General features: G+C 41.8%; 2 protein-coding genes across 4 annotated transcripts in view; one reads left to right on the top strand and one right to left on the bottom strand.

The window, feature by feature from the left end:
* nesd (nessun dorma) overlaps positions 1-15830 on the top strand; it is a 199740-nt gene that overhangs the window by 50297 nt on the left and 133613 nt on the right. The gene's annotated exons all lie outside the window — the stretch shown is intronic.
* LOC139747492 (ras-related protein Rap-2a-like) overlaps positions 12718-15830 on the bottom strand; it is a 63093-nt gene continuing 59980 nt past the window's right edge. The window contains exon 5 of the mRNA XM_071659885.1: positions 12718-14368. Coding sequence (XP_071515986.1) covers positions 14252-14368 — 117 coding nt within the window. The 3' untranslated portion in view covers positions 12718-14251. The remainder of the gene's footprint in view (positions 14369-15830) is intronic.

Here is a 15830-nt window from a genome sequence, read left to right as displayed (position 1 = left end):
TCAAAAACTATAACAACAGATAGCAGAGTAAGGTGGATCCTTTTTATTATACGATATAGATAAGAAAATAATACTCGAACTCGCTTTAACTCCTTCACATTTACTCGTCTGTGGTAGCCTTCGGGACCTTGAAATTACTGATTTCACAAAAATAAGTTCAATTGACGGCAATATCGATTATTTTTTTATTACATTAACAGCGTCGGAAGAATATAAGGACTAGTGTTGCTTTTATTTCCCAGTCGCGTCAACCTCGCACGCTTTAATGATCGTTTGCCAATCAAGTGTATGGTTCTCCGGAACATCTATTACACTTGAGTACGTACGAGAGAACGTACGGTCGTGATGTATGATACATTGTGACTCGACCGCTACAATAGGCTGTATGGGGGATAGACTTGTTCTGCGTCCTTGGCAATCCTATATATTCTTTTTTTCTTCTTTTACAAGTGGAAAAAAAAAATAGATATGGTATTTACATATCTACTTGTAAATTCAACATGCGACATTTGCAAGCGAAACTGCTCGGCGTTTTAAAAGTCATTTAAACAATGCTCTCTCTCTCTCTCTCTCTCTCTCTCTCTCTCTCTCTCTCTCTCTCTCTCTCTCTCTCTCTCTCTCTCTCTCTCTCTCTCTCTCTCTCTCCTTTCTTTCCGCCCGAATTCCTTCGGCCTTAGAGAGGCTTTTTCCTTTTTCGTCCATCAACCGCCGGGAACTTTATTTCCAAAGTTCAGTCACACTGGAGGAACTTGTCACTCGCTGTTTATCTGGGGTAGCAGGCGCTCGGGCGAAGGTCACCACCATGAAAAGGATTGGAGGATTGAATACCATTTCCCCCTCAACTTTTGTCGCTCTATATAATTTCACCCTAATATCCACCGAGGGTCTGCCTTAATTACAGTCATTAAAAGCGAAGACTGATCACCCCAGCGTTAATCAGTGCAGAAACGTTAAGATGTGCATCTATAATAGACGTCATTAATCAAGAAGATCGAATACCACTGCACCAAGTTTACGAGGATTACACTCGAGAAGAAGGGAGTTTTCAACTCCATATATTGGATATGGTCTCTTTATTTCTTCTTCACTCCAAATCCAATCCCTCTATTTAGCTCATTCGTGTGTAAAGAGTCATTTCCATACAGAACATTGTACCCATTAATGAGTGTTAATTTTCCATTACTCACATATTTTTCATTAAATGTTATTGATGTATATCATGAACCAAAAGTAGAATTGTAGGGTAACATCATCCCCGTCTATAAATGCACGCCGCTCCCTTAACTTACGGTGCTGGATCAAGTACAAAAAGCATTCAGGTCTCCTTTATATGTCTTTTAATCCTATGTCAAATGCTCTTTGAGGAATAGAATCTCCCATACTAAACTTTAACAAATTTCTACGTTTTCCTTTTCTACTGCTCTCGATCCCACCTCTGGTAGTTAGTCAATTTTCACTTACTATAAATTCTTTCACCTAATCATCTATATTCTGCTTCAAAGTCGATCATAAACTTTTCTATACATCCGGATATAGATTGCCTCTCGCTCACTAGCATGTACGTAGTAACCTCTACGAATGATATGCAAGTTTTCGGTAACACAGTTTCCTTGTTGAATTAACATCTGATACATTTACCTACAGGTTTCAGATTTCTTCTCAGCAGCTATCATCAATTAAATCTATATGATGCTCCTGAAATATTTCTCCTGTAGTTCCATGTAACTTGTATACTGGATGTGTTTTCATACAACCTTACAAATGACTCTGGATGCACCTTAGAATATACCTCTGTCAATTGTCACAAACATAGTCCAAGAATAATGTACGTCTGAGATGTTTTGGTATAGATTTGTTGAGCGGATCATAAGAAATCGAACTGAAATGACGTATCGAAATTGTGTGTGGGGGGAAAACTCTCTTACAGCGTAGATCACACACTAATCTCTGTATTCAAAACTTAATCCCTCTATTCAAAACTTGTTTGTATACCAGGTTTTCGTGGTACGTTCATGCCGTCCAGGTATGGCAGTTTCTCTCACAGACTTCAGGTGTGTCCGCGCAGACTGCACACATTACCAATCCCCTTTTTCCTGTTGAGAGATGTGGTACCTTTATCACTTGCCTCCTCGCTATCTTATCTGTCTACCTGAAGGTGTCCCAGAGGACCACAGATCATAGCCACTTCACCTTTAGGCTTCTCGTTTATCCGAACGGCCTCACTCTGACCAGAGACGAGACATTTCTGAAAGGAGATTTAATCTCTCGCCTGACGAACAGTGTGGCCACGTGTGGCATTGAAACCAGAGTTTGTCTGGAATAACAAATGATAAAGGGTTGCGTCTGATCGTCTTATCCGATGATGTTGATGTTATTAAACCAACGTCAGTTTGCAGTATCTCCTGTCCAGATGACTTCCCATGTTCCACCATTTCAGATGTTTGCTCGACACACACACACACACATTCACCTAAAAGAACTTACTACACTCACAGCCACAGATGGGCCGACCTGTGGCAGCAATGACATAACGAGAACACACACACACACACACACACACACACACACACACACACACACACACACCAGACCCGTGTCAATAATGGCACACGTAACAATTGACTGTTATCTTCAAGAGCCAGTATCAGGCATAGTCTTGGCAAATCTCTACACATTCACCCGTTACAACAAGTCTCTGTGAAAGCAATACAAAGTTTTCCAACTTTTATAGACAAACAAAAATACTTTCAGGAAAAATACGTCTTATGTACAGGTTGACCCAAGCTGTAGGATACATAGTTTCTCTCAATCTGTGAGTTTATTCTCCCAAAAAAAAAAATTCGAGTCTCAAAAAGATACTTATTTATCTCTGTCGACTTCTCAACTTTCCAAATCGTTCAATCACTTTTCTAACAATTGAGAAACCAGTGGAGGTTTTTTCTTTCCCTCAACTTTGTTGATTTGACTCGTATCCAAACCTTCGGTGCGTATAACCTTCTCTTGTGTGCTCAAGAAGACAATGCTCTCGTGTCTTAATCAGTTCCACAGCCGTGGCTTACCTAGACCCTGTACAAAAAGCAATAGCAGTGACGTGAATACCTTTCCACTAGAGGCTATGACTTTTGCATCATCCTGCAGGAGTCTCAATATAAATATGGACTGAGATAAAAATCCCTACGCGGCTTAATGTTCAAATAGGCGCCTCTGAGCTACCGATTTATTCAGAATTCATTTCTCACATCAGAAAAGAAATTATATTCGCTCAAACATTGTCCGTCGAGGTTCAGGTCTCACAGTCGTATGATATCGACATCAAATGGTCATAGGTTAAAGGCGAACTCAAAAGCAATAACACAGACAATTGGTTATCAAGTGGTGAAAAAAAAAAGAGATGGGATCGAAGCTCTGTGACTTTACACGAGTTAGCGAATACATCAGTATGAAAAGACCATCGGAGAAAGAATCCAATCCACTAAGAGGTCGGCGAGTTGAATACTTCTATATAACATGATGTACAAGTATGACATCGAGTGCTCTTCGCTGAGACAAATATTCGCTAACAAAACGAATATTCATTGATTATATACGTTGTCAAGAAAAGGCATTACGGAGAGTATAAACAGTGTGCAATCTTGGTGATGTAACGAGTGAAGACAAGAAAAGAAAATACATTATCTGAACCTAATACAGCAGCTTATGATACATCAACAAAAATATTAGTAAACATAATGTTGATCCTGCAGTGTTGTACTGGTGAAGAAAATGGTGATCATATCGTAGCGATGGTGAAGAGAATGGTGATCAACAAACAGAACACAGCTATAGATTAAATTGATATCCAAAAAACGTAGCTCAGCTGCAAACAAGATAAATATCCAATATAAACACACAACAATCGAGGGAGAAAATGAAATGAACGAGAGAGTTGTAAACAAAAGAACGCTTGTGATGAATATGAAGTAGATGTGTCAGGTAAGCCTAGCCCAGTTGTTAACAGGACATATGTACCACTGAGCGTAACATAGCGTTAAAGGTGAGCATAGCACAGTAGTATAACAGTGCATTAGTGCGTACAACACAGCTTTGTGTCAGTGAGCATAACACAGCCTTATGTAGTATCTTTGTGAAGATAAAGAAGCTGTTAATCACTGAGCATAACACAGCTGCGAATCAGCAAGCATAACACAGCAGTGAATCAGTTTAATACAGCCACGAAAAATTCAAGTGTAAGTGTCGAGAAAGTGTTACATAGAGCATAAAGAAAAGAGAATTGTCAACATATATTGCATTCATTGCACATAACCGAATCAGGCAACTATTGCAGGGTAAAAACACGGAATCCTCTGTATTCCTTAATCCATTCAGGCTTTGCAACAGCAGCGACGTGTTCAGGCAATTACAAGAATTAAGCCAATAAACTGCTTAACCCTCCCGGCGGCTGTCTGGATCTAAGTCAATAATCACGTGCGATTGGAAATATTCAGAGTCAATTACCTACAATGTTCAGACAGAGATAGAGGACCTTGACTGTGGCTAACATGGATTGACCTGGCCATTGCTATTCCGGAGGTACACGTCGTCCAGAAAACGGGTGTCTTTGAACCAGTCAATTATCTTCATGAAATTCATCTTTTCACATAATCCTAGCTACCCTCGGGGGATCTATCAGGTGGGCAGGTAAGTCACAAGAACTTCGTGACATTTGACTCGTCTTCTGTGCAAGATGAGTGAAGCCGTGATATAAGAGGCGATGAAGGCTACAGGTCATCTATGGCTGTAATGGTAGTATTGGGCAATCCAGCAGAACCACACAGGATCTAAGCCTCCATCATACGACGTCCCTTTGAAGTTATGCTGGAAAGATCCTTTCAAAACCCGACTATGGTGGGATATTAAATCTGCCAACGTTCATAATCCCTTTGTCGCGACCTGTGACGACAGTGATAGAAGTATTACTTAGAGTTCGAGTCCAACTATAAGCAATCAGTAATGGGGTCTGATTCTCTTGGTTCATAATTCATTCAATTGTTATCATTAAATAGCGATAAACTCGAATATAAGTACAATGTACTGAATATTTCTGAAGGTTGCAATGCAAAAAGACGTTGTAGGACCAAAAATTCATATAACCATGAGTGGATGACTGACTGGTGCCTTCGTAGATGACTGCGCAGGAGCACAATGAGTCAGTGTAATCAGTTGTTGAGCTGGTACGACGAAGAGAGAATTACATGGTCATGTATATAGCCCCGGGGAACTGACGATTTTAGACCAGCTATTGCTGAAGACGCCAGGGAGGGAATCCATTACCCAAAGAACCGATTCTAGTCGTGTTTTGTTCACCTTAGAGCAGCTTATATCCACTCATCCTTTGGGGCAAAGAAGTGAAGGATTGGATGATCCTTCTGCAATCTAGGAGACGTACCGAGGTAAAATTTTGGTTGGGTTCCAGCGCATGGGGATAAAGAGGGAAACAAAAACGCAGACAAAGCCGCTAAAGAAGCAATAGATCAACTACAGTCTTCTAATCTTAGCATTCCATATAGCGATTTTCGGGAACCAATCCATAAGTAAAGCTAAAAGGTATAAGACCAGTGATCAAAAAGTGGCAATCCTCAGATTACCCTAATCGAAGGGCAAGTGTCATCATGACTAGTGCTCCGAAGTGGACCTACTCATAGCTACTTGAAGTCAAGTGGCGAAGAAAGATAGGTTCCCTATAGACGCACCTGTCAATCCGATTTGACAGTAGAACACATTTTAATGCAATGTGTTCTTTTTTAATCGAGAGCGGAGGGCAAATTCATCACATGGCAAGGTCCATGACTGAATTACCTGGCGACACCCGTCATATTAACAGGATAATGGAATTTTTGGTACAAATGAATTTTCAATATAGACTTTCAACAGATTCTATCAATTTATATATTATGTATGTGCATTGTGAGTGTATGTGTATATATATATATATATATATATATATATATATATATATATATATATATATATATATATATAATTTTTTCTTTGTAATTGAAATGAATTTCTGAGATAGAATATTCTAATTTGTATTAAGAGCACTGACTAGTTTTAGTAGCTCTAGTGCTTGGCTTACAAGCCCAAGTTTTATAATCCAACTCAATCCAATCCATTACCCAGATAACGCGAGACTCGTGGGAGGGGCCAGTGTACCTTACCAGGAGGCGTTAACCTAAGTTCTAAGTAACACAGAGAGCAATGAACTCCTTGTGCCGCCTTGGAGATTGCGATGGTAAGAGTAGTCAAAGTAGCCACTCAGTCTAGTGTAATCGGTCCTTTTGGAGAGCTGAGTTAAAATTGATCTCACATTGACTGCTACGGGATCAATCCTAGATTGAGCACCAGTGACTGCTCAAGATTATACAACGCGGGTAGAAAGTCACCCTCAGCAAGGCTATATCACTGGGAGCACCGTGTCATCAAAGAACTTCTCATTTCTAAGGAATTCACATTTTCCTGCTACTGGTTATAGCGCAGCTTCTTGAGAGAATTCCTGGGTAACACTGCAATATCAAATATGTGTATATATATATATATATATATATATATATATATATATATATATATATATATATATATACATATATATATATTATACTTTGTCGCTGTCTTCCGCGTTAGCGAGGTAGCACAAGGAAACAGACGAAAGAATGGCCCAACCCACCCACATACACATGTATATAAATACACGTCCACACACGCACATATACCTATACAACTCAACGTATACATATACATACACACACAGACATATACATATATACTCATGTACATAATTCATACTGTCTGCCCTTATCAATTCCCGTTGCCACCCCGCCACACATGAAATGACAACCCCCTCCCCCAGCATGTGCGCGAGGTAGCGCTAGGAAAAGACAACAAAGGCCCCATTCGTTCACACTCAGTCTCTAGCTGTCATGTAATAATGCACCGAAACCACAGCTCCCTTTCCACATCCAGGACCCACAAAACTTTCCATGGTTTACCTCAGACGTTTCACATGCCCTGGTTCAATCCATTGACAGCACGTCGACCCCGGTATACCACATCGTTCCAATTCACTCTATTCCTTGCACGCCTTTCGCCCTCCTGCATATTCAGGACCCAATCACTCAAAATCTTTTTCATTCCATCTTTCCACCTCTAATTTGATCTCTCACTTCTCGTTTCCTCCACCTCTGACACGTATATCCTCTTTGTCAATCTTTCCTCAGTCATTCTCTCCATGTGGCCAAACCATTTCAAAACACCCTCTTCTGCTCTCTCAACCACACCTTTTATTACCATGCATCTCTTACCTATTCATTACTTAGTCGATCAAACCACCTTACACCACATATTGTCCTCAAACATCTCATTTCCAACACATCCACCCTCCTCCGCACAACTCTATCCATAGCCCACGCCTCGCAACCATATAACATTGTTGGAACCACTGCTCCTTCAAACATACCCATTTTTGCTCTCCAAGATAAGGTTCTCGACTTCCACACATTTCTCAACGCTCCCAGAACTTTCGCCCCCACCCCCACCCTGTGATTCACTTCCGCTTCCATGGGTCCATCCTCTGCCAAATCCACTCCCAGATATCTAAAACTCTTTACTTCCTCCAGTTTTTCTCCATTCAAACTTACCTTCCTCCCAGTTGACTTGTCCCTCAACCCTACTGTAACTAATAACCTTGCTGTTATTCACATTCTCTCAGCTTTCTTCTTTCACACACTTTACCAAACTCAGTCACCAGCTTCTGCAGTTTCTCACCCGAATCAGCCACCAGCGCTGTATCATCAGCGAACAACAACTGACTCACTTCCCAAGCTCTCTCATCCACAACAGACTGCATACTTGCCCCTCTTTCCAAAACTCTTGCATTCACCTCCCTAACAACGCCATCCATAAACAAATTAAAAAAACATGGAGACATCGCGCACCCACGCCGCAATATATTCTTAATATATTAATATATTGATATTAATATTATTAATATTAATATTAATATTAATATTAATATTATTAGTATTATTGATATTACTATTATTAATATTAATATTAATATTAATATATTAATATATTAATATATATTCTTAATACCTTCCACAGAGCATCTCTATCAACTCTATCATATGCCTTCTCCAGATCCATAAATGCTACATACAAATACATTTGCTTTTCTAAGTATTTCTCACATGCATACTTCAAAGCAAACACCTGATCCACACATCCTCTACCACTTCTGAAACCACACTGCTCTTCCCCAATCTGATGCTCTATACATGCCTTCACCCTCTCAATCAATGCCCTCCCATATAATTTCCCAGGAATACTCAACAAACGTATGCCTCTGTAATTTGAGCACTCACTTTTATCCCTTTTGCCTTTGTACAATGGCACTATGCAAGCATTCCGCCAATCCTCAGGCACCTCACCATGAGTCATACATACATTAAATAACTTTACCAACCAGTCAACAATACAGTCACCCACTTTTTTGATAAATTCCACTGCACTACCATCAAAACTCACTGCTTTGCCGGCTTTCATCTTCCGCAAAGCTTTTACTACCTCTTCTTTGTTTACCAAATCATTCTCCCTAGCCCTCTCACTTTGCACACCACCTCGACCAAAACACCCAATATCTGCCACTCTGTTATCAAACACATTCAACACACCTTCAAAATACTCACTCCATCTCCTTCTCCGCATACACTCCATCTCGCCCACATACACATGTATATACATAATCGCCCACACATGCACATATATATACCTATACATTTCAACGTATAAATATACATACAGACATATACATATATACACATGTACATATTCATGCTTACTGCCTTCATCTATTTCCGTCGCCACCCCGCCACACATGAAATGGCGCGAGGTAGCGCTAGGAAAAGACAACAAAGGCCACATTCGTTCACACTCAGTCTCTAGCTGTCATGTGTAATGCACTGAAACCACAGCTCCCTTTCCACATCCAGGCCCCACATCCGTGGTTTACCCCAGACACTTCACATGCCCGATACATATATAGTAAGTTCTATAATGTAAGGATAGGCAACGGTAGAAATGTATAAAAGAGTAATATCCAGTCATATCACAGTCCAGAAACGTCCTCTGGTTATTGACCTGTTTAGCAAGTAGTCCAGCAGCCAGACGTAGTCAGCCATCCCCTCTATTATCAACAGTTGTATGTGAGCCCCGACCTTTACCTCTCCACACAAAGGCGGAAGTAAATTGGATTTTTTTTACATCCTTTTTCCCCCCCTGAGCCTGGCGGACATAAGCTGGATTTATTTTAATTTTTTTCCTTATTTTACTGGAGCCTAGGTGAACCCACTTGTATGTAGAGTCGATCATTTTATTTGAAAGAAGTGTCTCTGATAAGACTCTTATCTTCTTCACTGTTGACCCATCGAATAATCATTTGCTCTGGATGAACTGGTGGTCAAGAAGAAGAAGTGAACAGGGCACACAGGGAGCGCCTTCTCTCTACCTGGTTGGCTAGCTGAAGGGCCAAGGTTGTGAGGACATTTTACTGTGTTTACAGACCTAAAGAGCATATTACAAGAGGGGGAGAACTGCACCGGAGTTGCGTGAGTTTCATCATTATCTCGCTGGCCTGAATCGATCCTAGCACAGCCGACAAGGCTTCAGTAGCCCGCGTCTTGCAGGGCTGAGAGATCTGCAGTATCCACGCCTGGCAGGGCTGATAAGAAAGACCTCAGTATCCACGCCTGGCAGAGTTGAGAAGACCTTACTATCCACGCCTGGCAGGGCTGACAAGAAAGACCCCAGTATCCACGCCTGGCAGGGCTGACAAGAAAGACCCCAGTATCCACGCCCGGCAGGGCTGACAAGAAAGACCTCAGTATCCACGCCTGGCAGGGCTGACAAGACCTCAGTATCCACGCCTGGCAGGGCTGACAAGACCTCAGTATCCACGTCTGGCAGGGCTGACAAGACCTCAGTATCCACGCCTGGCAGGGCTGACAAGAAAGATCTTAGTATCCACGCCTGGCAGGGCTGAGAAGACCTTATTATCCACGCCTGGCAAGGATGACAAGACAGTATCCACATGCACCAGGTGTGCGGCCACCGTGCACCAGAGGAAACACGAAACATCATGAGAGTTATGAAGCCTTGTGACGTGTGTGTGGACTATCCAGTGGAATTACCATCACGAATTTCTAGTCAACTATCAACGCACGCAATTCATTTCATAAATCTCCGCCGATTTTTTTTTTTTTCTAACCCAAAACGCCTGAAATGGCGTGGGGATTTTTTCCCCGTGTTTCACTTTCCCTGTGTCAGAAGCCAGACATCAACATATAATCATTTTTCCAAGTAATAAGAGACGAGATTTTCTTTCTTTTTCAGACCCTCGCCTACTAAATCTGTCATTCCTGTCGAAAAAAAAAGCATATAATTCTTCCTAATCTAATTACATTCGGGGATTAGATTCCTTTAGATTCCTTTCTCGAGCTCATTCTCATCACCTACCCCTCGTACTTTGCAGTGTCTATACTTGAGGTTGATTTGGGGCGGGAGGATGATTACTCCTGCAGCTTCGAGCGGGAAAAAAAGAGATAGGATTCCTTTGCAGCAAGAGGATCCTTCTCGAAGAGACTGTATCCTTTTCCCCTCCAGTGTTGTGATCGTCCTGTATATTCTTGTTTGTGTTCGACTGCGTCTTACGACATGCTCACATTCCCCCAGTTCCACTTTTTTAACATTACTGTAAATATGTATAATGATTTCACGTTATCATCGCCAGATGCGAAATTCCTCTTTCTTTGCGGATATGAAAGGGAAGCAAATTTTCTCTTTGAGTTGGTAAATTGGTCTATGATTATAGTAATTAAATGGGAATTGGTAGCGCAATTAGAAACTTGGGAGCTAATTAACAAGATTTTTCTCGGAGGGAAAGCACGCTGCCAGACGTGCTCATAGCATGTCATTGAAATGGAGCTGGGCGCGGGAAATGTCCTTCGTGCTTTACTTGGGACATTATTGTACTCTGAGCTATGGCTGGAAGTTGCTGTTGCTGAGAAATTACTCTCTCAGAGAACAAGACTGTGAAGAGATGATTATCAGATGATGATACACACAGGGAGAACTTAAAGGTTATAGAACCATTCTAGCTGTGGTGAGAGATTCGTGGTGTCTTTGAGGGTAAATACGGTACCAGATTGTGAGGCAAAGGGAGACCGGATTAGATACAAAACTTCTCCCGGAAAGTCACTGTAAGCTGATTTGCGAAGACGGGGGCAGAGAAGAAAAGTTTACTCAAAATTTTAGGAAATGCTGGTGAGGGAGTTTCCTTGGCTGGGCTGGAGGTTCTTGCTTGGATGGAGGGAAAGGAGGAGTTATAGTAGGTGGCCCCCTGAAGTGGGGGCTGAAGATTTTTTCTGGAGGAAAGTTTTTGTTTATGGTGCTTGCTAGTGTGGGAGCATCTGATGTGGGAGATGGTGGCTGGTGTAGGAGGGTATTAAAGTGGGGCTTCTGGCTGGAGTGTGGTCAGTGAGACTGGCTCTGTGGAACTGCTGGTAAGAGAGGTGGGTGTTGTTCGTGTGGTGCTGCAGACCTGGGGCTGCTAGTGTGGGACTGCACGTTTAGAACTGCAGCTGATATGGGGACTACTGACGTAGGAACTGCTGGTGTGGAAAGTGTTGGTGTCTGGTCTATTGGTATGGGGACTGCTGGTGAGGACTGCTAGTAATGAAATTGCTGGTGTAGAAATTGCTAATGTGGGAACTGCTTGTTGCAGTTATGGGAAATGCTAATGAGGGGGGACTTCTGGCATAGGATTTGGTGTGAGGCCTGGAGTCGTGGGGCCTGCTGATGTGGGGCCTGTAGGGGACAGGGGGAACTGTTCGGGAAGGAGCTATGAAAGTACTAGTGGTCAACACGTCAGGAAGGAGAGTTTGCCATTTCCAGACAACAAAAGAGAAGTTAGGAGATAAAGACGATCATGTCAAGCAGGAGGGGTGGAAACTCTGGTATACCGGAGGGTTGCTGGGGTGAGGTCAGGGATGAGAAGCATCGCCCAGGATACTGCAGCCGTCTGGCAGCTGAGGATGTTGCGTTTCCTGGAGCAGATCTTGATGGACTGGAAGAGCATAATAGATGACGCGGGTCTGAACCAAGGCTTTAACCTCCACACGATCTGATCTTGTCGTTCAAGAGGTTTCCAGAATGTCCATTCCTCTTTACAGTAAGTCGTTAGAAGAATATGTTCCCCAACTTCGCCTCTAGATTTATAGTCCTTAAATTTACAGCAAGACAAGTAATGTTATGATTATCACTTTCAAGTGTGTGGTGGAGACTTAGGTGGTTACGTAAGCTTGAGGAAAGTATCAGTGATGTGTTTTGTCCCTTATTATTATATTGCTACGGGAGAGGAGAGTCAGGAGGTCTTGGGGATGAAGGGACTCAACTTTGCGAAGTCACTTCGACTTCGATATGCGGTGGCGTGAAGCCCATAGTAAGCAGAACCGAAGTTACACCCACCCACACACACACACACACACACACACACACACACACACACATACACGCTCGCGCGCGCACAGTGTATGTGGGATCTTGCATGTCAGCCCATGCGAAGTAGATTTAAGACATCATCCTTCCTTTGAAGATGTAGGGACAAAGAAAATATAACTTCCTACTTTCAACAGATTTTTATTCTAAGCACATAAAACTATACACAGTTAGAAGATTTCTATCTTAAATAACTATCTATACAGCATCATCTTCACAACCTTATCTTATCTTATCTTTCATCCTTCACCTGGTAGGACCATACAGAGCTCCCTACCAAGATATCAGATTCAAGGAACGCATTGTTCTTCTCAAGGATTTTAAGATAAGAAAATATATACATTTTTGGTTTTCCTGGTTTTAAACCACATGGCAATTGATCATTGAAAAATCCATGTGGCTCCACTGCCTCAACTGGCAATCTTGAGTCTGTTAGAGCTCGATTTTCTGACTCTATTGATTTAAGTCTCACTCTATCAGGGTTCAGTTCTATACTGTCATCAAAACGAAAGATCACCACCTCAGAACGAGTCTAATCTGAATGATTCCATTTCTTCGTAGCTGGAGTCCAATTTTAAGTCATTCATATCTGGGGAATATTTTACAGTCTCGATGACGAGAAAATCGAACACATTTCAAAGTTTACGTAGTTTCTTTTTTATGAAAATTTATGACCAAAGAAAATTCTCTCAATATCCAGGCTCGTCACCACGTACCAGTAGTCAACCATTTAGTTTACTTTTCTTCACTGGTTTACGTATACCTTTTTCAGTTTGCTTCACTAGATTACGAAAAAGAATCTTTTTAGTTCCTGGCTTTCATTCACGTGTTTATTTTTCTTCTCTGATTTTTGTTCGCCCGTTTTTTGTTTTCGTTTTTCGGTAGAGTTTACACACCAGTTCAGTTTCACATAGTTTTTATTTCCCGATTAAAAAATTTTAGTTTCACTCAAGAGTTCGAGTTCACTCAGTTTCAGATTCACTAAGAGTTCAGTTTCACTCGTCATATTTCTTTACCTCAATTTTCTCTGAAGATGCCACATAATGGGACGTCCTTTTTTGGGTCACTATATACATACATGACCCGAATTGAGTTCGGGTCTCATTTTCTGAATCGGAAAATCTCTCGTATTGGTCAGGAGACAAACTCCTCCTTTGTAACTGATTATGAAATTGTCTTTTCCTTGAATCTGTCTCACCTTACAACCTAATTTAAGCACCTTACATCACTATGAGCTCATAGAACAAAACTGTATTTACAAAAATCATTTCTTTTATAATACACTTGACACGTTTTGTATCCGAATCAGATAAGAATATGATTAATCATGATTAATGGTGTATGACTATTTTTTACAAAACTCGAAAGAAAAAAACGACACCAAACGCGCGCAAATACACAATGATCACAGGACGCTGTCGGTATATATAGTTGGTTATCATAGGGACGAAGCTATGTACAGAAGCGAGCTAGGTCTGGGAGAAGAGACACGCGCTAGTACCGTGTGGTAAGCGATCGCTACGTAGGAGTTACAAACAAAAGATGTATCCAGTTAGGGAGCTGGACGAAGTTCCATGGAGGCAGGGGGAAGTGGGGTGGGGTGACCAGCTCACGGTCGGACTGTGTAAGGTGAACGGGGGAAGACACGCGAGGGACCTGCGTCCTAGGATACGTTGCAGGAGTGCCTCTTGAAGAAGAACTTCTCCTGCTTCTGTTTCTGGGTGTAGGTAGGGAGGGACTTCCTCCTGCGTTCCACGGCCGGGCTCAGCTTGTAGCGTATCTGAGGAATGAGGAATGAGCTTCAGTTAGTCACAGGCGATCGGTCCAAGAGAGAAAGTGTGAGTGTCTTGGACCTGGTAAAGACAAGATTATTAACATGAGAGAGACAAAGAGAATAAAAGAGCAGGTAAAAAGAGAAAAGGAAATATCGAAGCTGATAAAGATGAGGGTCAAGTTGGAGGCATTGAATCAGGAGACTATACTGTAAGCAGGACGGAGGAGGAGGAGGCGGAGGAGGAGGAAACTAGCCAGAGGCTCCTCCCTGCTGCGCCACACACCACGCCAGACTCCGCTTACACTCGCCCTACTCTCTCTTCCGGGTACTGACGCCTCTAACTCCTCCTCCTCCTCCTCACTCTACAGTCGCGTACATACTTCCCTACTCTCTCTGTTCCTACTCTCTTCTCTTTCTCCCTTCTCTTCCTACCCTCCCGGCAAGCTTAAAAAGACTCTTTCCCCAGCATCCGTTGACTCCCCTACCACCACCATTTCCCAGCGACCATTCCCTTCTCCCAGACACCCCACATACAGGGCGGTTTATACTTCCGGTGCAAGTTTATTGCGAACCTCCCCAGCGACATGATATGTTTGTGAGTCGTTCATGGCAGCGCAGGGAACTGTTGGATACTGAAATTGCTTCATCAAATATTACTATGACTTGGGGTTGTGTGTACACCTGTTTATGGACGTGTATACTTTCCGTAGACAATGATGGTTCAGTAACATTGCTCCAGCAGGTGGATGTGTTTATTGGTTACGTAACCATTGGTAATCATATCATTAAGAACGAGTCTATTCATCAGTTATCGTTCAGTTAAAGTCCCCATCAAGTTACCACCTTTGAAAGCTAGCGTGCTTCATAGAGCTGTCTCTATCATAGCCGGTGGGCAGTAAGCAAAATCATTCGTAAAGAATAAAAAAAACCATGACTGATGTTTTCAACAGACTTAATAACCAGGCTGAAGGCGAGGAGCAAGGCCTACCTGGATATGTGAAAGGTTAAAGATCAAATTATAAGGATGTGCAAGAGTTTCGTTTTAGCTTTCAGCATTGTGAACAACTGGTGATATATTGAATTTTCGTCTGTAGAATTGTTTTATATATATATATATATATATATATATATATATATATATATATATATATATATATATATATATATACATAGTGTATGTGTATATGTTTAGTAGATACGTGTTACCGAACTTTGTCTATTTGAAGTCACGCCACACTTGAATATTTACCTCTCGTAAGGTTGTATTCTTCGTTCTTTGAATTAAAGTCTCGTCAAAAGAAAAATAAGAGATCGCTTGAGTGGAGTCCATCCTTTCCCTGCTACAAAATGTAGCGCATTTACTGGATTTCCATGAGCCATCTTTTATTGGTGTCCTGGAAATTCACAGCTGCGCTCCACGCAGCATCAGGGAAACGATTGACTCCTTTTGAGCCAGAAGCAAGATCCC

This window comes from Panulirus ornatus, chromosome 68 (genome assembly GCF_036320965.1).
Source record: "Panulirus ornatus isolate Po-2019 chromosome 68, ASM3632096v1, whole genome shotgun sequence".
Lineage (NCBI taxonomy): Eukaryota > Metazoa > Arthropoda > Malacostraca > Decapoda > Palinuridae > Panulirus > Panulirus ornatus.
The sequence above is the reverse complement of the archived record's forward strand: the minus strand, read 5'-3'. Positions and strand labels throughout refer to the sequence as shown.